This window comes from Chaetodon trifascialis, chromosome 14, assembly GCF_039877785.1.
Source record: "Chaetodon trifascialis isolate fChaTrf1 chromosome 14, fChaTrf1.hap1, whole genome shotgun sequence".
Taxonomy (NCBI): Eukaryota; Metazoa; Chordata; class Actinopteri; order Chaetodontiformes; family Chaetodontidae; genus Chaetodon; species Chaetodon trifascialis.
The window spans coordinates 16,716,400-16,738,864 of NC_092069.1; the positions used below are offsets into that span (position 1 = coordinate 16,716,400).

Sequence of the window (22,465 nt, forward strand, 5' to 3'; positions counted from 1 at the left end):
TAGCATTGTTTATTCAAGAAATCTGACCCTTATTTACTTCTTTCAGATTAGGGCTGTAAACATATGTGTCCATTATTGTGACAAAAACAATAAGTTATTCAAGTGTCAGTCCAACATTGATTGAGTCCTTATGATCACAGCATCTGGCTGGATGAGTCTTACAGGAAACACATCTCACCTAAATCATAAAAAAAAAAAACACAGTAAAACATTATGTGTTTTATTTTGATAAACCTGTGGTGTTTCCTAACACCTGAGTTGTGTGCGAGACGGCTGAACAGATATCCTGAGCCTCTCCTCTGGAGGGATCAGACAGAGCACTTTGCGTCACATTGCAATGGCCCCCGGTGAAACAGAGAACAAGGAAGTAGAGCAAAGATAAATCAGTATGAGAGAGAGCAGGAGTGGAGAAATAAAGAGGAGAGGAATCCAAAGCTTGGATGGTAGAAATAGATCTCAGATTGCTAGCTGGTCTTTGCTGGTTTCGATGTGCTCATGAGGAAGGAGTCGGAGGAGTAGCGTAGGAAGCGGTAGACCTCCTCAGCTCGTGTTCGACTCATACAGCCTCCCTTTTGTATGGCTTCAATGGAGCTGCCGGAGGAACAAAGGGAGCGAGAGGAGATGGTCTCCTGTGTTATACTGCTTTTGTTTTACCATGATGCACACACACACACACACACACACACACGCATGCTTCCTTTACCTGTTTATGAGTTGTGCGATTGAGCTGAAGTTGTGGCTCATGCTGAGGGCATGGACGTAGTTGACTGATGGCAGGCTCAGGTACAGCTGCAGGGCCTGCTGCCTCTGCTGCCCTTTGACCTCCAGCGGTACGCCGATGCCCTGACCCTTACGCTGCTCCAGCCGTGCCAGGTCTGCCAGCAGGCCGGCGCTCTCTTCCGCGCCATCGCTCCACAGCAAGCGCACCCCGGTCCTCACCAGTGCGGTCACAGTGCTGTCATAGTAGCGCGTTCTCTGAAAAGGACGTGCCACCTCACCTGTGACAGGGACGGAAACATACGTCATCTCACAAAGTAAATCAAATCGTTGTGTCATCTATCCAAAGATCCTGGAACCTTCAGCCAATCATGAAGAAGATGGTACTGTATGTGCAGGTGTTTCCACTATCGATGCATATTTTTATTAGCAGTTTCTAAATATTTTCTATATTTTCATATGAAGTCATCACATGAAAAGGCTGACTGGCCTGGCTTCATTCGGTCCTTCTCTACAATGAGGCAAACGCGCTCAAACAGTCTCTGCAGGCTGTTTACTCTCTCAGCCAATCGCTTCCGGTTCTGCGCCGCAGCCACATCTGATTGGCTGTGCCTCTCCACCGCCGTGCGGTTGCTGACGATGAAGTAGCTGCCGTCCAGTGAGCAGACGTGGACGGTGGCTGCGTGGCGCTGCCGCAGGCTGGTTATCAGCTCCACTCCGCTGCTGATGCAGCGACTGTCCGCCAGAATGCGAACCGGTCCGGAGGGAGCAGGGGGCTCGCTGGCTGATGGATCCTGCACGGTGGACTTTGGAGGCACAGAGGAGGAGGCGGGGAGTGCCTGCATATAGGAAAACAGAAGTTTTACAGACTTGTTGTAAGTTTTGGTGATCATGTATCTTATTCCACGCGCCCTGCAGGACCCAGCGGGCAGGTGTCATCTTGTCTGCTCGTACCTGGGGTTGTTTCTTGGAGGATAACAGCAACTCTGACTCTACAAAGTCAAGTTCATCAGAGAGCAAATGCTGACTCTCTAACCTCTGACGAAGCCTGCAGGAGAAAGAGAACAACGCTTCAGTGGCTGATGAGTGTTTGTGTTTGTGTGCTGCCACAGGAACATTTCCTCACCCGTCCTCAGTCACCGAGCACCTCTGCGCCTTGCTCAGCAGTGACACTTTGGATGCTATGGTTAAAGATGAGGAGGAGGAGGGTTTCTGCTGCTGCTGAGGCCTGCTGGGCTCCAGCTGTACCACCTTTGGCCACAAGGGGTCAGTGACAGAACCTTCTCTTATGACACTTCTCTCCTTGCCAACTTTCTCTGTCTCCTCCTCACTGGAGTCATCCACGCGGATGAGACGGGTGCGCTTGGTTTTCACCCCAGCTTTCAGCTCTGGTGGAGCTTCAGCTGTGGTCTTCGCGCCGGCTCTGGCTTTGTGCAGGAAAACACGCCGCCTGGTGGCATACTGCCTCCTCCCGTCCACATACGAGTCCTCAGGCATAAGCTCAATGTCTTCAGCCTCTTCCTCGCTGCTGTCCTCCTCCTCCACCTCACTGCGCACCACGAAGCTGTCCTCTGCATATGTTTCATCCATCTCAGGCACCTGAGGGCCAAAGATTAGGAGCAGGCAGTGGAGTCAATAACAATAAAAAGTGAACTACATTCAAGATTTTTATTTGCATTGAGTAAATAAAGGCTGAGAACAGAAAATGTAGTATACCTGAGAAAATATGTCCATGTTGTGCTGATTTCTGTAGGACATTTTGAACTTGCCGTGGACTGCAGGGCTCCTCACCGACTTCAGGTAAACACCGTGCATGTCCGAGTCTGACACAGAGACAGGAAGTGTCAAAGTTACAGCGCAATTCCTTCAGCTCAAACACTTCAGTGAGTTACAATTAGAAATATTCCACTGAAGGTCTGATAACATCACATTTGTTGAAATAAGCATGGTGTTGTACCATTCAGTCCCTGCGAGACGTGTGTGTTATCGACCACGAAGCCTTCAAGGGAATGATTCTGTTCCTCTCCGTCCTCTTCATCAGATGACACCTCTGCTTCCCCGCCTTCCTCTGACAGCTCTGCTTCTTCGTCCAGGAACTGACGCCCTTTTCGACATGCGGCGTGCTGAGACGGGGACGTTGGAAAATGTCAAGGCCGACAGATATTTATAGATGTGACATTTTTGGGCAAAAGTTAAAGCCGCCTGAAATACGATTGTGTTTTGAAAGAGACAAACAGCAGCAGCTACGTTTTCAGGGCTTTTAAAGTGTGTTTAGTTGTGCACTAGCAGCACTGTAGTTAGGACGAAAGTAAAAACACATTCTGATGTTTCCTGCAGCTGTGTTCATCTACACTGGTGAGAAATAAATGACACGATTCCCATTCAGATCACAGCGCCCCTGCAGAGCGGCCTGTTGCCACACGGACCTTGGTTTTGATCTGTCGGACTCGTTGCCTCTCGGCTGCTGTGCCTCTGTGCGTGAACACGGACTCATTCTGGAAATCATCATCAGAAACAGCTTCGCCCTCCAGGTCGTCAGACTGGAGACCGACGAGCACAAGAAATGAGTCAGAAACTGCACACTGTTGATGGTTTGTGATGCTGCATATTATCAGACAGTGAGGAATTATCATAAGTAGTTAACGGAGTGAAAGTGCTTAAATCCGCCATGTTGAACAAGTTGAACCATAACAGCTAATGAAGAGAATCTTACTATGTTAAGAGCCGCTACACGTTTCCTGTTCACAACCACAGGGGAGTCCACGTCACTGCAGATCTTTGACTGGAAGAGACAAAACGTTCAACATGCACATGCATTCTGTGTATATGTGTGCGGAAACAGTGCATGTCTGTCAATGTGTTTTTCAGGTATAGCGTCAAAATCCGTGTCGCTAACACATTTCAGGTACTAAAAACGCTCCTTCGCTGCTTGCAGGGTGGTTGCCATGACAACTGCAGGTTCCTCGGCAATGATGGACAGAGGCAGCCTGAGGCGTCTGAGTCAGAGACCTGAGGCTCGCTGCACCGCAACATAAAGGTTAACTCTGAGTGGCCATCTTTTTACATGCATCTCATTAACCTTATGTAGAGATAAAGAACAAATGCAACTCAACTGGAGCTGCAGCAATAAGGCAGCTATGTTTTTAGATTTTATTTATTTATTTATTTTAGCCAAAATGGCTTTGATTGTACTATAGTCAAAGTATAATATATAACCATGCAATAAAAGGTTCATTTATCAAGTTTAATCTGCATATAAATATGTTAAAAAAGGCTTTCATTCACTGGTTCTCGGATCTTAAATGTAAATATTTTCTGGTTTTCTCAGTCCTCAACTGAATATCTATGTTTCATATCTTATATAAAGCGTCACCATGGGCTCTGGTGATGAGCAATTTTCTGATATTTTACAGACCGAACGAATAATTGAGCAAACAATCAGCAGATGAATGAAATTATTTAAACAACAACTTGTTGCAGGCCATGCTCACCGCTTCCGGGGACGACAATGGGTTGACCTTGTTCTGATGTCTTCTTTTATGAGCCACAATTTCATCCTCACTGTCACTGATGCACTCCACTAAAAAAACAAGGTGAGACGCACAGATGAAAAAGAAAAAATGCAGGAGTCTGGAACGAAGTAAGAAAGTTTAGGAAGCATATTTCTTGAAGGGTAAACAAACCTGGACGAGGAGGGGAGTCAGCCACACAAACAGATCCCTGACGTGAGCGGTTCTCCACGCCTGGCGCTGTCTCCGCCTCGCCCTCCAGTCGTCTCCGCTTTAAGCTGCGGGCCGGGTCGCGAGGCCCGGCGTGAGCAGGCGAGAGCGTCCACCTAGCTGCTGCTGGTGGGATTGGAGATGGGAGAGCGCCACCTAGAGACATTAAAGGCGAAGCCAGAAGAGAGGACGTTCCTCTCTTCCTGTGCTCTGACGTAGATAACTTTCTGGGTCTATGGAAGCTGCTATGGGGAGTGGAAGAGTCAGAGGCGGCCTGCTTTTTAGGCTGCGGTGAGGTCGGCGTGCGTGGGGCGGGGACATCCTCCACTTCCTCTTCCTCAGAGTCCTCCAGTGAATAGCCGAGGTCAAAGTTGACAGAGAAGAAGTCTTGGGAGCCGTCAAACGAATTCTGTTGCACTGCGGAAGATTTATCCGTCACTGAAGTGTCTCTTACAGGTTCACCCGCCGCTGTGTGTGCGTTATGTTGTGTCTCTGTAGTGTTTTGGGCATTTGTGTCCTGAAGTGTTTTGTGCATTGCGTGCGCTAAATCGTCTGTGTGTGCTGTGTTTGATCTACGTGAGCTTACAGCTGTGTGTGCGGTGCTGCATGAGGTTGCTGGGGTCTTTTCTGTGCTGTTAGCAATGTCTGCGACACCGGGGGATGTCCTGGGAGTGACGCCAGGAGTGGAGATGTCTGGGATGGTCATCTGTAGGAAGGCTTCATCATCCCCGAACAGATCCAAGCTGTCGTCCATCTGAGGGTCCACGTACTCTGTTGCACCGCCATCCATCAAATCTGGCATTTCCTCATTCCTCACGTCATCCCAACAGCTCTGCTTTTCCTCAGCCACACCCTCATTCTCACTGTTTATTTCCTCGTCAACCCACTCCTTCCTGGAAATGTCATCACCCGTCTCCTTGCTGTTATCTCCTGTATCATCATCACCTTCACTCACTCCATCTTCCCCAAAAACCTCATCCCAAGTTGGGCTGTCTGCTGCGTCGCTGGCCCTGCAGACACTCTGCTGCTGCTGCTCCTGACGAGGCCAATCATCATAGATTTTACAGTCCTCTTTACCCACTGGATGCTCATCTGAGTCTGTCTTTGGGGAGACATTGTCGGCGTCACTCAGTACCATCACTTCGTCATCATCGTCGTCTGCGTTGAGGGTAAAGCTGACCCGGAACAGCTGATGAGGAGAGGGAGGAGGGGATGGAGCAGCCATGTCGGCCTCTAAATCGTCAGTAAGTGACGGCGGAGATCGGGACAGTAGCTCCGCAACGTTGGCCAGGATGACCTTCAGAGTCTCATCTTTTCCTGGGCGGAGTTTAGCAGAGGAGGGTCGAGGCACTGAACCCCATTTAGGAAGGTAGAACATGGCCTGAAGTTCAACATCTTCATCTTCATCAATTTTTCCATTCAACTGTGAAATTCTGTCTAAGTTTAGAGGCTCGTCTGACTCTATAATGGCACAGCCATCATCTATGCCAGCTTCAGGACAGTCATTGATTGAGGGACAAGGACAAACTGCCTCAGGTCCTGGGTGATCTGTGATGTCATCATAAGGTGCCTCAGCATCAAATAGAACATGAAGTGGTTGTTTTACCTCTGCTTCCTCATCCACGCTCTCCAGATCAGACAACGTGGAGCGAGATGGTTTGGGTTTGTTGGTGGTGGCTTTAGTGCAGGTCTTTGTGCTCTTCTGTTGCCTCTGCACCTTCTTCACGTGGCCATCCGCTTTGTGGAGGTAAGGAAGAAGCTCCTGTTCGTAACGACACTCACCCTGAACACAAACACATAAGAGTTGTGTAAGAAAAGATCCCTCCGCAGGAGAACCAAGGTCAGGGAGCTGTAATCAGTGCCTGCCAACATGTGACACTTAGGTCAGCAAATTCACTGATCATGATCATACAGTTATCTAATCAGGAAGTGGCAGATGAGGAGTCACATTGCAGCCAGATAGAGGACACACAAAGGTCTGAGGTAACGCTTCCTTGTTATGTGTTCTTCTAAACGATAGAGGAAGACAGAATAATAATCTTAAAAGGACAAATATCACTACAAATGTGTCCAAAATGAGAACCTATTCCCATCTCCTTCCTCTCCACACACACACACGCACACACACACACGCACACACACACACACACACACACACACACACACACACACACACACACACACACACACACACACACACACACACACACACACACACACACACACACCATAATCATCCAGCACCTGTCATCCGTGCAAACTATACGACGTGGAAGTGATTCATCCAGAGTGGTATCCCGCCTGGGTCTACAGGGTGCCATCGAACCTGAGACCAGCAGGACTAAGATGCTCAGTGAACAGAAAAGAAAGGAGCCTAATGTAGAGTGATAGCAGGAAAAGGAAGGAGTGTGTGTGCACAGCAAAATGCTGGTTTAGCGAAGAAAGAGGCCAATAAAACTAGATGAGATGAGACCTTATGTCATTGCATTAAATAAAGCTTCACATTTAATAGAGTGGGAATGATTTGAATGGGAGCAAATGGCCTGAAGCATTCTTAAAAATGGGAAACCGTGCATAAAAGGCCTTCTTACACTGGGGAAATTGGCCATAGCGCAATGGAAAAGTGCCTATTTCCGCTGTTATAAAACCATGCATTCATGCAGGCGACTAAGCTTCACGCACGTCGTTTGGACAGGCCACACAGGCCTTTTGATAATAAGACTCTGCTGTGTCCTCACACTAACATGTCACCAAATACACAAGCGCTGTTTGGTGTCAAGTGTCCACTGGACCACATACTCAACTGTTGTTTTCATTAGACTTTCCTCAAAAATATCAGTATCTTTAAAATCAAACCATTTCTATCTGACCAGGTACAAGGTAGTCATGCTCTCATTGCATCCTGTCTTGATTACTTAATGCTCTGTACTCAGCAGCCAGTAGAAAAAGCACTGAACTGTCACCACAAGCCGACATTTGAAATCTTTTCTCTGTGCTAATGGTGGCCCTAATACTAAAACAAGATGAGGAGACTACAGCCATCCTGGCAGCTCTGTGAGACCGTACTTAGAATGAGGGTTGCTTTGAGCTAAAGGCTAACATGAGCGTGCTAACATGCTGATGTTTACCAGGTGTAATGTTTAAAGTTCAATGTTTGGTGTTCACTATATTAGTTTAGCACGTTAGCATGCTAACAATTGGTAATTAGCACAAATTACAGCTGAGGCTGATGGGAGTGGCTTTGGATTCTTCCTCTGGGGACCATGAATGTAAAAACTTTAATGACAATGCAGTGAGTAGTTGTTGACATTCGTCATATATGACATCTTTCAGTGAGGATGTCTGTTAAAACAATGCATTTACTCATTCTGTTTTTATTTTCTTTTGATGAAGCGAGCAGCTGAACTGGCCTCACCGGGTGGTTTTATAACACTGTGCAATTGAAGGAAAAGAGCTCCTGTTCGCATTGTTTGGCATCAATGTAATGAACTGAAACATTTGGATTCCTGATCAGCAGGTTTCTTTAATTTGGCGCCAGTATGAAGGCCAATGTGTCATCAGCGCCTTTCATTGGCCACACGTCTATCACACCTTATCAGCACGTTGTGGCTGACCTGATAAGTTTGTTCGCCAACATACTCGTGTAAAAGCAGAATGAAATGTTCAGCATGTGCCAGGTGGATACACATCAAGCTACGTGAGCACAGAGAGAATGCAGATCCCGATAATTACGTGATTGACTTATGGTATGATAAATGGAAACGACCCACGGCTGGAGATCTCTTTTGCTGACCTTGACGTTGTCTGTTGTGTGTACGTGTCACCAACATTTTGGCCAACGTGATGCCAGCTGGGTTTTGCCTGCATACCATCATAAGACCTGGGCGTAGCACCTCAGAGTTTTTTTACAACGCCTAAGCCAAACAAACCAAAAAAAAAAAAAAAGCCATGCTGAGACACGTTTGACTGTCGAGTCTGCTGCGTCTGTGTCTCACTGTGGGCGGGGGTCAGGCAGCTACACACACACATGTTGTGGGGACATTACATAGACTTACATTCATTTCCTGAAGCCTTACCCTAACCCTAACCCTAATCACTATTTGCCTGTTCCTAACCCTGTACCTAACCTAACCTTACCTAACCCGTAACCCTATCCTCAGTCTGCACCCTAAAATCTAATGATTTACATTAAGGGGACCTGCATTTTGTCCCCATAAGGCAGGTGAGTCCCCACAATGTGACTGTGTAAAAAGATTTTTGTCCCCACAACGTGATAAATACCAGGTCTCACACACACACACACGCACGCACGCACGCACGCACGCACGCACGCACGCACGCACGCACACACACACACACACACACACACACAGGTGAAGATTACATGCTACTCGAGGATGTTTTTCCCTACGATGCATAATTCAAGCCAGAAAGTCTGGAAGAATGAGTGCGCATCTGGTTTTATTTTGGGCTTAACTAAATTAGACGGGGGAGCTCATTAATGTGAACGTGCCGCTATGTCACCTTTAAAAACTCCTCTAAAACATAACTATTATGGATATATACATATATATTTCACAATTCTAATGTCTGAATACTCTTAAGAATTAAGAGGTCATTGCTCTTTGAAAGGGTGAACTTGCATTATTATGATATTATCATTATATAAGTGGCATAAAATGATCTTAAAATGACAATAAATATTGTTTTATCGCAATTATTACAATGCATTGTCTGACAAAAGTCACTATCATGACATGTCTACTTGCAGTAGCCTTTATACAGGCTGTGGAACATACATCTATCTATCTATCTATCTATCTATCTATCTATCTATCTATCTATCTATCTATCTATCTATCTATCTATCTATCTATCTATCTATCTATCTATCTATCTATATATACACAGGCATATATTTCCACTTTGTATTAACAACTAAAGACATATGTAAAGTAATCACTTTCAAACAGGTCTTATGCTTCTTTGACGTCTCGAGATGCACAGGTGATGACAGGTTTATCATCTGACTCCACTGCCATGTTCACTGTGAAAAATGTGAAACACCTGAACAATTATTTCTTCACACCTTGCACGACCTCCCTCAACGCTTTCATAAGACAACACCTGGAGGTACACACGGAGCGGCTCGCAGGCATCACGCTGCGCAGCGAGAGCTGTAATCAACACTTTAACACTCGGTGAGAGCGTTACACTGAACACAGGCGAGGCTGTGCAGAGAAAATGTCAGGTGAGTACAATACAAGCACAGTTAACAGTGTTGAAAACAAATCAACAAGAGCTGTGCTAATGCCGTTGGTGGCCTTCTTTTTACAATAAAACAAAACCATTTCACAGCTATTGTAATTAGAAAATTAACACATGTTACTGGAAATTGTTGTTTAGCTACTTGTCAAGTTAAATGTATTGATAAAGCACATTTCATACAATGTAAACTCAATGTGCTTGTAACTGATTCTGCTCATACTGTGGCTGATGACTGAGTAAATAAGGGAGACAAGAGATGGCTAATGAATGAATAGGTGCCAAATAAAAGATGTCCTTAAATTTAAGTCAGGATATTTTATATTTTGTTCATACTTTATATTTCATGAGGAGAAAAAAAAACACCTTGTTAAAAGGAATAATATACAAAAATAAACTAGAAATGTCCTTTTAAATGCCATTTTATTAGACAAATTTTCCATTTCTTTAATAATCATTTCAAGTTTCAATCCATATTTTCTGACCATGTGAATTACTAACTCAATCACACACAAAAAATTTGAATTCTACATGAAATTCAGGATATTGTTTGTGTAATATAACTCGTGTCAATCAGTTTTAGAGAGATGGCAGATTTTATATAACATTACATCTATATTACTGTACTACAGTTAGTATTCGAGGTATTCAAGGGTTTAGTCGCAGTGGACACTGAAGGAAAACATCATCTTCCCCCCTTTAATATCTCGTTTCTTGTGTTTCACGTCCCTGTCTTGACACACTTGAACTGTATTCAGGCGGGATTAACTGTAAAACCCTGGCACACAATTAATTAATGATCAGATTAAGGCTCTAGATGCAGAGATGTCGCAGACTGAAATAAACTTGATGACGAGGTCAGGCGGGGAGAGTCCTGCAGAGGCTGGGGGGGTCAGAGGGTTTGAGCTGTCTCAGACTGCAGGATGAAGGGAAGCAGCAAAGTGGAAACTATTATCTCATTGCATTACAATGATCATATAAACTTGATGCTCATGAACACACACGCAGAACGCAGCAGGCATCATGTTAGTCAGTCTGCCTGACTTTGTTTCCAAACACGCTGCGGCTCAAATTGACGGTGATCGACCGACCGGCCGGCCGGCCGACACCAGCTGCCCTGATTGAAATGATGCTCTACTGCAAACACGGCAAACTTTATTGATTAGAGGCATTTTGGCAACAGTTGGTATGAAGATGCTGCACCACAGAAACAGCTAATGACTGGCTGCAAACAGCATGAATGTGTCTTTATTTCAATTTATTTGGCCCTGATATGCAGTGGTGGACTGTAACTAAGTATATATTGTCCAGGAGTATACGTCTGTACTTTATACTCCACTACATTAATTTAACAGCTGTTTCTTTACAGATTTGACATACAAGAACCTTTAAAAGTTGATGCATTATACTGTAGAGATTAAACGATTAGTCAATCATGCAAAAATGCAAACATTTCACGGTTTCAGCGTCTCAACGGTGACAATCTGACAGAACAAGACATGTGAAGATGTCAGTTTGAGCTGTTTAATTGTGACTACAATACAGAAAAAATGGATTGATCAAGAAAATAACCTGCACACTAATCCATGATGAACATGATATGATTAGCTGCAGCCCAATATTAAACAGGTAAAGCCTCACCTCCAACTGCAAGAGAAAGAGGCTGCTTGAACATCAGTGCATGAGTAATAATCACCAAATAATAATAATTCCATTTTACTTTCATATTGTCACATAAGTAACATGTTCAATGCAGGGCTTTTACTTGAAGAGGATTATTTTCACAGTGAGGTACTGGTACATTTACTTAACTAAAGAATATGAAAGTTTCTTCCACCACTGCTGACGTGACAATGCGACAATCAGTAAATCTGAATAAGAAGATAAAAAAAGATAAAAGGATGATGTGAGGGCAGAGGAGGAACGTAAGGCTTTTAAGAAGCTACTTCTGACGTCAGTGATACCGGACATTCAACAGTGTCGAGCCTGAACATGTTCGAACATCGACGATAAGCAAGGATGAAACGTGAGCTGTGCGTTGTCTTTTTCAAACAAGCAATTAAAGCAAAACGGTATATATATATATATATATATATATATATATATATATATGAATGCAGTCCTGTGCTTAAAGCCATGGCATATTATGCTGTAAATGTGAAGCCTGTAATTTAGTCATTTAATGCTCTTTAAACAGTCTTTCATCTTTCTTTTTTTTTCTTTTTCATCTGCTGTTGATCTCCCGCTCTCCCGTCCGCAGCCCAGTATGGTATACATGTGGGTCATCACGGCCTGACCTACTTCCAGCTTCCTGGCTTTATGTAACAGTTCAGAGAAGTGTTACATAATCACAGAGGACGAGGAGGACGGCCTGCCTGCCTGCCTGCCTGCCTGCCTGCCTGCCTGCCTGCCTGCCTGCCTGCCTGCCTGCCTGCCTGCCTGCCCGCCCGCCCGCCCGCCCGTCTGTCCCCTCGTCACACAAAGAAAGAGGCAGCACAATGGAAGACACAGAACGGTTTTGAAAATTGACAGAAAATTTCCTCAAATAAGATGAATGGCCTCTGGAGTGGAAGCGGACGGGGGTCGTGTGCGAGCAAGATTTCTATAAGAAAAATAAAGTTTGGACTTTCACTCAAGTGCTTTTCCTCTTTGTTGTCCCTCTGGTGGCCTCTAAGCCGCGGCTCAGGTTGTCCCTGAGTGTAGGACAACTGCAACTTTTGTGTTAATGGAAACACGCCTGTTTGCACAAAGCGAGGATACAGATGCTGTGTGTGGGCTGTGACACATGAAATTCGTCACGACTACGTGGAGCGCTGATGTTTATCAAACCACGTCTAAAAAGGAATATAACTGTTAAGGATTTGTCCAATTAAATGAAAACAACCGGAGACTACAGGGGCAGACAAATACGCTTTGTGGACTTAAAAACATGTTCGGAGTGAAGAACGTTATTTTTGGATCTGGAGGGGGGAAAAAATGAACAAAAAACAGACAGTTTATTTAATCAAAAAGTTTTTTCTGTATTATGTATTGTAAGTATTCTTTTCCTGGAATACTTTCTTAGCTAATTAGCTCTTTCAAGGAGGTCTTGTTTTCTGTCCCATTTGTTTATTTGTGTCTCAGACATTGAAAACACATTTTAATCTAATCTGGCAGACAGTTAAGCAATTGCCTCTTTTTCCCTTTTTGGCAGATCCAAGTTTAGACTGTGGAATTTTTAAAGCTATTTATAAAGCTATCTGCGTATTTCCAGTGCTACAGCACGGATGGAAAAAACCTGACCGACCCCATGATTATTTATGCAAACCTTGATGCAGATCCAGATGAAAAATGTGTAAACATTCACAATGATTCAAACATATTTAGAGGATGTCCAGCTTTAGTGGAAGTAGTGCGATGTGACTCAGTGCACTGTGTTTACATGCGATGTTAAGATGATTGTACTTAACTGTGTTTCAGTTTTCTGCTGCTTCACTACATTTCAGATGTACTCCACGGTATTAATTTGACAGCTGCACTCACTCGATACCTTTCAGATTAAGATTTGTCATTAAAAATATGTGATTTGTTTGTAAAATAATACATGTAGAGGGAAATCTGTTGTTAGTCCCCCTTACTTTTATTGTTTCAGGCCGATTGTACTTCACTGTGTCCCTAACCTTTCAGGCCCCAGGTGGTTTGTTACGTAGAATCATGTGAGTCGTTCATGGGCAGGCGCTTTCAACAAAATCCTTGGCAGGTGATTGGATGAACGAGCTGTTTATCACCATCTAACTACAACCAGTCAGATCAACGAACCACATGATGTAAATCAAAGTCTTGCTGAAGCCACATAAGAGCCAGAAAACATCTTTTGCAAAGAGAAACGCCTTCAGCGCTGTTCTTTGCTCTTCTTTCAGAGAAGAAATACCCTCCACTCTCTAAAACTGATGCTGCAGCAGCACCTACGCTACCCTTTCGTCATCGTTTTCTAACAGTCCCGTCCGTAGCTGCCAGTAGATCCTCAAAGGACGCCAACTGGTCCGAGTCACTGTGGTTCGGCCAGAGGCGCGTTAACTTGAAGCCTGGCAAGATGGATTCTCGTGTCACTTGACCTCGTGTGCTCTCATGTGACCTTGTGTGACCCTCTGTGATCTCATGTGATTTCATGTGAGCTTGTGTGACTTCATGTGATCTCGTATGATCTCCTGAATCCAGCTGCCTCACGAGGGAACTGCGTCCATCACACTTCTGAAACCAAAACCTACGCAGTCATGCATTGTTACACGTTAAAATAGTATGTGCATCAGTAACAGTGACATATTACCCATAATACCACAACACTGAGAGAGGTCATTCTGCTGTGTTGTGCTTTTGATACTTGAAGTACATTTTGAAGACAATAGTTTCATTTCTTTTGACTTTCACTTGTAATTTGAGTATTTCTACACTGTAGAATTGCTACTTTTAATTCACTGAAAGATCTGAACACTTCCTCCAGTACTGCTTAGTGGAGGTGCAGTACCCCACATAATTAACTTAAGTAACCATTATCATGGAATAATTTATTGCATATCAAATAAACAAGCAGCTTCACCTGCTCGAAACAAAACTGAATGCCCTGAAGGCAACTTCCTGGATAAGCTGCATGATTCATGATGGAGCAATTAGCAATTAGACCTACTTACTGAACAGCATGTAGAAATAAACTGTGGAGTGAAAACAACAAACGCAGTATCCCACTGCCATAAAACAGGAAGGGTCGCTGCACCGCTTGAGGCTCCCGTTTATCTACTTTTAAAGAGAAAATGCATTTGCATCTAATCAAATGTGTGAACTGTCATTCTCTTTTGTTCTCTGGGAGTTTCAAGACCTGAATTCATGCCTGGGGTCGAGGAGACATTAGCTGCCATCTCACCCACTAAGCCAGTTTTGCTTTTACAGGTGGGATAATTCTCTCCTTCCTGAGAATGGTCAAGACTCAAGCTGTGGAAAAACAGACCCCACTTGTTAGTTCAGCCAATAGTCTGTTTTACCGTAATCTCTGACCCAATTTCAAGGATTTGGACAAATTCAGGGGTGTTGTCGATGGCACAATCTTGTCAAACAGCAGATGGTGAGAGCAGGAGGCCGGGAACACTCCTAGGCCAGATATTGGAAGTGATAAGGTGTGCAATTGGAGGGGGATTGTCAAAATGTAAACAAGGTCAGGGAGAGAATAATGTAAGAGTCTTGTGCCTGAATTACGTGGGAGATACTGCTTATTAAACCACACCACAGCAGCACAACACAGTTTTTGAGACTGTAAAACATTAGATAACTGCCTGTTGGTTCAACCTGAGAACAACTGTTGTGTGACCAGTTCTGGTTGATCTGATGACCATGCTGATATAAATAATCCTTTCAAGCCACCAAAAAAGACAAGATTGCTATTAATTTGCAGCCAAGACTGTGGAGCAAGCTGCTATTAGGTCAACAAAACAGTGATGCACAGGCCAAGGAGTTACAGGCTTTCAGGCTTTAAACATGCAGGCTTGTTCTGTTAGCAGCTTCATGACTGAGGGACAAAAACTGGCTCGATTAGTTTTATGGTTAAGTCTAATTTGAGAGTAAGCAGACGTGAGGGAGCATCCGGCCAAAGATAAATGAATAAAAAAAAAAATTTAAAATTAAATAAAACCACGACTGCTCGATTGCGCCTGTTATCATGTCAGGAATTTGCCTTCCAGGTCAAAACGATGAATGTAGTACCTCAACGCAAATCATAATCATGTGTTCACAAGCAACTCAGCTGACGGGTTCCAGCCTGGTGAGTTTACAGAAATTTGGTCTGCTCTTGCATAAACACAGAATACTGTCTTTCTTTGATGAAACAAAGCGACATTTATGTAAGATGTTCAGTCACTTCCGCTCACTTCATAGAGCAGGACTGCATCGGTTTATATCTTGATCTCACAGAATGAATATTCTGCTCTCACCTCATGCTCCTCTCTCATGCCGTCTATGAGCTCCATCACCTTAGTGAAGTGGTGGCAGCGGAGGGAATGATCAACAACGTGGGTAGGAAGCGCTCTGTGCTGCCAGTGTCTCCACTCCCACAAAGACAGCTCTCTGGATGGTGGTCCGCTTTTGGAAACTTCCTCCTTTGGGACATGAGATGAAAAGGTGTAAAAAAGTAACAAAAACACACAGTAAATTATGGATCTGTCATCACGTACCTGGGATTAAATGTTGCTACCCTCGCTAGTCACCACCACAAACACCAGCCGGATCAACTTATCATTATCTTATCAATGTACACATTTAAATTACCACATGACGTGCTTAGTCTTTTTCTACAAGATGGTATGGTCTCAATTAAATTTTGCTATATCCAATGTGCCTAAATGGCAACATGAAAACATCTCTAAGACAGGAGTCAGAGCCAATTATAACTTCTTAATCTATAGACAAAAAGTTTGTTTTATTTCATTATCTGTTAATGTATTATTTCCTTATTAAATGAGCCCACAACCGCTTTATCTTCATGTCTTCCACTGTTTGGTAGTTTTCAGACCTGCACAAGGGAAAGAAAGAAGAAAGAAGGAAACCTGAGGTGGTAGATCGTTGGGCAGGGACATGAAGCGTGACTGTTTCAGGGTTGGATGAGCTTCGTCTTCCCGCAGCCTAAAGGTGGATGCCCACAGGGAGTATTCAGCACTGCTCAGAAACCCGTCCGACGTTGCGCCGCCCTGTCGAACTACCACATCAACATCGAGTCAAAAACCTGTTTCTGGATTTGAATAACCAAAATCTACCCCTGCCTCGTCACTCACTCAGGTTTTGAGGGTGGATGAGTGAGGCGCGTCCGTCAGAGTGGGACCGTCGACCCCTGACAGACCGTCTGCTGCCCTCCTGATGGTCAAACTGGCCACAGGTGATGTGCATCTTATGCAGGGTGGGGTTCACCCCCTCTGGCAGCATGCGGGGACTGCTGGGGTACATGTGGAACCCACTTTTGTTGCCGATAATGGACTTGTACACGCTGCGCTTGTTGCTCTGGCTCTGGTTGTAGGTCTGAGGAACACAGAGGTTAAAAGTTTGGTATTGTGGTTCTGTGGATTAATCAGCTCTGAGTTCAAACTTTCAATCTGAGGGTCCAAGCCTCAACACTCACCCTCTCCTCGCGTCCCTCAGCCAGGATGACAACAATGCGCCCCTGCCGCTTACGTCCAGTGCGACCCATTCGCTGCACCAGGCGGATGGGATTCTTCTGTGCGTCGAAACAGACGATGAGGTCCACCTCTCCGATATCCAGCCCCTCCTCCCCGACACATGTGGACACCAGCGTGTTGAAGCCTCCCTGACGGAACCTGTGCACCACCTACAACACAAACGAACAGCAGAAACACACCTATAAACAGAGAAAGTACTCTAATATTTCCACCTTATGTTGTCATCTTGAATGCGTGTTTCTTGTATGTAAACGTGTGTCTGCGCTAGCTACTTATAATGATGTCACTGTGGCCATGTTCCAAGCAAAATGAACCTTTTACAACATATCAAGGATCAGGTCTATTTATAGTAAATTAAGTGCACACAGGACACAATGTACATTTACATCTATGTCATTCCTGCATTATTTATCACGAGGAAATGGAACAGACGGTCTGTAGAGAAACTTCAGTGTGAGGTAATGAGCAGTGGAATCAGTGCAACAGCGGTCGCATTCATTTTTTTGTTTGTTTGCTCAACAAGATACACATCTGCTGTACACAGCACAAATTAGACCATTGAATTTGAAAATGGAACCCGTCGACAACAAGGAGAAAGAGGCCAACGAGTTTAAATTAAATGCACAGATGAATGATGAACTGGGGATAAAATTATAGTCATTTTGCTTTATATAAAAAGATCGTGACAGTTCTTGCTGGAAGAAATAATATTTTAATTTCTTCTCTGCCACCACTCACAGTCCTTTTATCGCCCAGCACAATACTGAGCACGCTCACAAATCTTCAGGAAGCACTACTCAGGAAATGTTATATTAATATTGAATGCGTTAGCTTTTTCTCAAAGACTTTGTTCTGAGCTTCTCTCAGTCTCTAAAGTTCACTGGGAAATACAGTGTTATAGCTGATAAAGGCAAATATATACTCTGATGCAGGCTTTCAATTAGCCGTTTTACCATCATATCACCTTTTTATATTTCATAATTTACTTAAACCTTACTGTAAATCTGCCCTCCATTAGAAAAGGCATATAGTCTTTACCTCCAGCTGCTCCTTTTGGGTGAAGCCTTTGACTCCCTTCCCTGCTGAAGCCTGGCCCATAAAGGTCATGACCCTTATGAGCGGAGCATGGCGGTTCAACATGGCTGCGATCTCCTGCACGCTCTCACGGAACGATGAAAAGATCATCACACGCGTGCCTACTTCCTGAGGACCTGAACCTGGACCTTAATGAGAAAGAGGAGACACATGAGCTGATTTCTTAGCACGCTAAGGGAAAGCATACCCTCATCAAAAACACCTGAAACATTGTTCGGATGCTGTGGCACCATTAATTCAGCAGGATTTCTAGATTAAACATCAGCCAGGAGTCACAGCAGTGCACTGCAATAATAAGTAAATCACCATTATTGTCTGCTGAACACTCAGCCTTCAGTCTGAAATGCTGCAGCACCACCTCCTCCAGTTTCTCCAGTTTGGGGTGACTGTAAACGAACGGCTCATCTGGACCTAGAAGTATTAGTCACAGAGGATATTAGTGTAGTAGATGCTGCGTATTCTTTGTTAAATCTTAAAGTACCCTGGAAATTGAGGCATTTTGTTTCTTTGGGACCTTTCACACCGTACTCATTTGGTCTAGGCTTTCCAGGTTTACAGGTGTGAAACCTCCCTTAGACAGTCCGGACCAAACAGCCAAACCTAGGTCTGCTGAAGAGCGCTGCTCTTGGTTCAGATCAAACTGAAACATGGTTTGGTTTCAAGAGCGAAAACACTTTTTGGATGGTTTAGATATATGGAACAATCAGTAAGTCACGGCAGGTGTGAAGGAACCCTTAAGTCAGTGTTTCTCAATTCCGGTCCTCGGGCCCCCCTGCCCTGCATGTTTTAGATGTTTCCCTCCTCCACCACACCTGATTTAAGTAATCAGCTCGTCATCAAGCTCCGCAGTGGCCTGATAACGAGCCACTCATTTGAATCAGGTGTGCTGGAGCAGGAAACATCTAAAACAGGCGTGTCAAACTCATTCCACAAAGGGCCGTGTGGCTGCAGGTTTTTCCTCCAACCAATCAAGAGCACGCAGTCTGACCAATCATCTGTCTGAAGACTGAGATGAGCTAATGAAATGAGTCAAGTCTGGTGTGCTGCTGCTTGGTTGGAAAGAAAACCTTCAGCCACTCGGCCCTTTGCGGAATGAGTTTGAGACCTGTGATCTAAAACATGCAGGGCAGTGCGGCCCGAGGACCGGAATAGAGAAACACCGCCTTAAGTGGTCAAAGGTGGTGTCTGGATAACTCCCATCAAAATGCCTCATCCAAATACATAAAAAAAGACTGATTGATGTGTTATGAATGAGTGCTCAGGTACCAGCAGATGGCTTCACAAACATTGCTTCCATCTCATGGTAAAGGTCCATGAAGGTGGGAGTCCTCTGCAGCTCATTTCTGGCCCGGGACATCTCTGAGCCAAACAAAGCATTGACAGTGTTCATATCAAACAGGTGTTTCACAAATTACACACAGACATTTCGCGTGATTGAGCGTCCATCCACCACTGATGGAGGAAATGTTCTCTAATGCAGCAAAGCCTTGTCTGTGTGTATAAAAGGCGATGAAATAGTCTGAAAGCCTGGAGGTAAGGTGACCGACCTCTGGATCCGTCCATGATTCCCTGGACGTAAAAGAAGAGTGACCGGAGCCCCATCTGCATCAGCAGCTCATAGCCATGGTACAGGCTGATGCAAAGGGCGAAGTCGCCCTCCAGCATTCCCTGCTGTGGACCCTGAGGCGATGAGGAGAGCAGGTGAGACCACTGCCAGACCGCTGGTAAGAATTTGACTTTCAAAAAGGACTTTTTATATTTTCCTTCATCAACACTTGATAAATACATTAAAAAAATGTTAAAACATCCTTTATTCCTTTCACTTGATTGCATACTATGGCACACAGTATTTCCCACAATAGCACCCAAAGATTCATAGAGCAGAGTCCGTGCCTTGATGCTTGGCGGTGGGTTCTTGCGGAACTGATCCCTGGCGAGGATCAGCTGGTACTTGCTGAGAGTCCGCAGGTCTTTGTGTGCCATCACCCGGTTCTGAACAAGACGAGACATGAATTTCTGCAGCACCTGGCAGGAAGAGCGAAAAAACAGATACACAGGTCATCGATAATAGGCCGTTTCCTGTGTTTGGGGGTAATGCATCAGGCTGACAAGCCGGAAAGTGCATCCACACACGCACGCGCGCGCGCACACACAGGCCCTCTGTGAGCACTTGAACAAACACAGTCATTACCTCTATTGGTAAACAGACTGAATAGAAAAGAATAGAAGAGGCACATAATAACACAGAAATCTGCTGGATTATTCCTTCCTCCTGTCCTCATTTCCTCATAATGGGAGGAGAGACGCGAGCAGTTCACACAATTTTTACAATATCTATTCATCTTCACCGCTGCAGATAATGGGAGGCCGGGTCATTACAATTTCAACTTTAGATGAGTGGAAGTGCTGCTCTAGAAACCGAACGGGAGAGCAGGATGCTCTGAAAGAAGAAGCAGGCTGCCCACTGGAATCAATTGGTAAATAAATATGAGCTTTTGTAACATGACAAGCAATTTAGTTATCTGATTTGCAAGTGGTGCTGCTGTTACAAAATGGAAATGAAGCTTAATTATAATATGATGTGCTAAGTAGGCTGAATGACGTCAGTCTAAGTGACTCTTTTTCACATATAATAATATAGGCTATAACATCTATACATGTTTTAAAATACTGTATACATTGTAGCATATAACCCTATTAAACATTTTCCCAATATACCTTGACATGTATTTTTTTTCTTACTAAATGTAATCGTAATGTGACAGAAAGAAGACGGAAACATGGCTGCATTGACATATAATTTATATTCAGTATTTTAAAAACACTGACAGTCACGCTGGAACAACAGGTAATCATAAAGCAGTAACAGAACAGAAAAGTGAACCTACTTTCTCTCTTATGTTAAAAAAAAGTCCACGTCCACCTACCTAAACCTATTTCTCTGAGCTGAAATGCGAGTGAGCCTCACACAGCTTAGGAAGACAAAAACAAAGGGTTAAATAACAACCCTTAATTCCCCCGACCTTTGAGAAATCATCCACAGCTATATCACCTTGCCCTAAATGGTCGATCATGAAAGCGTAAGGAGGTCAGCCCATCTGGTTTGGACTGCCCTTCATCACATATGATACGGGTTAAACTCAAAAACAGAGACTTATCAGTGAGGCGTGAACTGAAGCCTGTTCAAAAAACTATCACCAACCCTTATCTTACTGAAAGGATGTAACGACTCCTCGTGTCTTTGGTGATCCTTTGACTTTCCATCTGGCACTAACTTTCTACTGGTCCAACGACAGTGCAGTTCATGACAGGATCACAGTGAACATGGCCAGCATCTCACCATGGCTACGTTAACATTCATGCATCTGTCCTCATTATCTTAGCCTTTTTTCCAGGATCAAGGGAGGCTGGAATCTATCCCAGACAGCACTGGGTGAGAAGTGGGGTACACCCTGGACAAGCCACCAGTTTCTCATCAGACAACCATTCAGACTCATAAATGCCCAGACGTTAAGAAGCTACGGAAACTGTACGGATGCTAACACGCTAGCTTGCTTAATGTTTCATGCTGGATATCAGCGTGTTTATAGTTGGTAATATGTACACCAACATGCTAATGCTAGCATGTTAGTATGTTGACAAAGTGCATTTTAGGCTGATTAAAGTCTCTGACCAGGTCAAAGGTTTTTATCCATCCAAGTATTTTGTTTTCTGTATTCTCTCTCTCTCTCTCTCTCTCTCTCTCTGTTAATTGACAGGTGGAGCTCAACGAGGCAATGTGTATGCGGCGGTCTGGACCAGATTATGAGATTACACTGAACCAGATTAGTGAGGTTGCTGTTTTTGTCTGCTTGGAGTGTGGAGTGAAATGACAGAGTGCACAGAAAGAAAAACTGAGCTCTAGTTCTGGTTTCCAGCACTCTGATATGCACCTGTTCAAAACTTTTACTCAATTAAAGGAATATAAAACATCAAAAAACAGTAAATGCGCCCATCACAACATCCAAGAGAACAAAGTAAAGTCATGTAATGTCTTGCTTTGTCAGTCCAAACCCCCTAAAAATTCAATTTACTATAATGTAAGACCAACAAACATCAGAGTTTGTTTGGTATTTGTGCCTGAAAAAATTATTTAAATGATTAATCAATTATCAAAATAGTTCTTTCCATCGGCTGAAACATCTCGATTGCCCCCTTATGACTGGCTGTACTAAAACCCCGCAAGGTAGTAATTTTTTTGTAATTTTAGGTAGCTCCTATCACACTGATATATGCTCAAGTGGGGGTGTGATGTCATGACTGACAGCTAACCATAATCCTTGATTTAGTCAGGTAGGTGCATGAGCTCAATTGCCTAATCACTACTCCAAATGATGTCACCAGCACAGGATGGCAGCACCTGTATCTGGGATGTTTTGCCTTGATTTTTGCACAGTGAGAGGATGAAGAAGATGCCTCGTCCATCGTTATTAACAG

At 44.1% G+C, this 22,465-nt stretch overlaps 1 protein-coding gene across 1 annotated transcript; it reads right to left on the bottom strand.

The window, feature by feature from the left end:
• Window positions 1–464: 464 nt before the first annotated feature.
• On the bottom strand, window positions 465–21,253 carry LOC139341849 (Fanconi anemia group M protein-like). Its single transcript, XM_070978570.1, has 21 exons — window positions 21,203–21,253; window positions 19,847–20,014; window positions 19,537–19,669; window positions 19,256–19,348; window positions 18,296–18,400; window positions 17,933–18,117; window positions 16,837–17,043; window positions 16,496–16,736; window positions 16,271–16,419; window positions 15,659–15,823; window positions 4,401–6,219; window positions 4,209–4,297; window positions 3,431–3,499; window positions 3,144–3,257; window positions 2,675–2,840; window positions 2,434–2,540; window positions 1,844–2,316; window positions 1,672–1,765; window positions 1,208–1,556; window positions 704–998; window positions 465–591 (listed from the first exon to the last, which is right to left on the bottom strand). Exons 1-21 carry the CDS (start codon window positions 21,251–21,253, stop codon window positions 465–467), a joined length of 5,199 nt encoding a protein of 1,732 aa, XP_070834671.1.
• Between the last annotated feature and the right edge of the window lie 1,212 nt (window positions 21,254–22,465).

Bases quoted from the DNA above. Each gene is read 5' to 3' on its own strand.
- LOC139341849 (XM_070978570.1), bottom strand. From the start codon at position 21,253: ATGGAAAGTCAAAGGATCACCAAAGACACGAGGAGTCGTTACATCCTT. The intron at 19,670-19,846 runs GTGGGAAATACT...TCATCGCCTCAG, and splicing joins ATGAATCTTTGGGTGCTATT to GGTCCACAGCAGGGAATGCT. The intron at 2,317-2,433 runs GTATACTACATT...TTTGGCCCTCAG, and splicing joins ACATGGACATATTTTCTCAG to GTGCCTGAGATGGATGAAAC.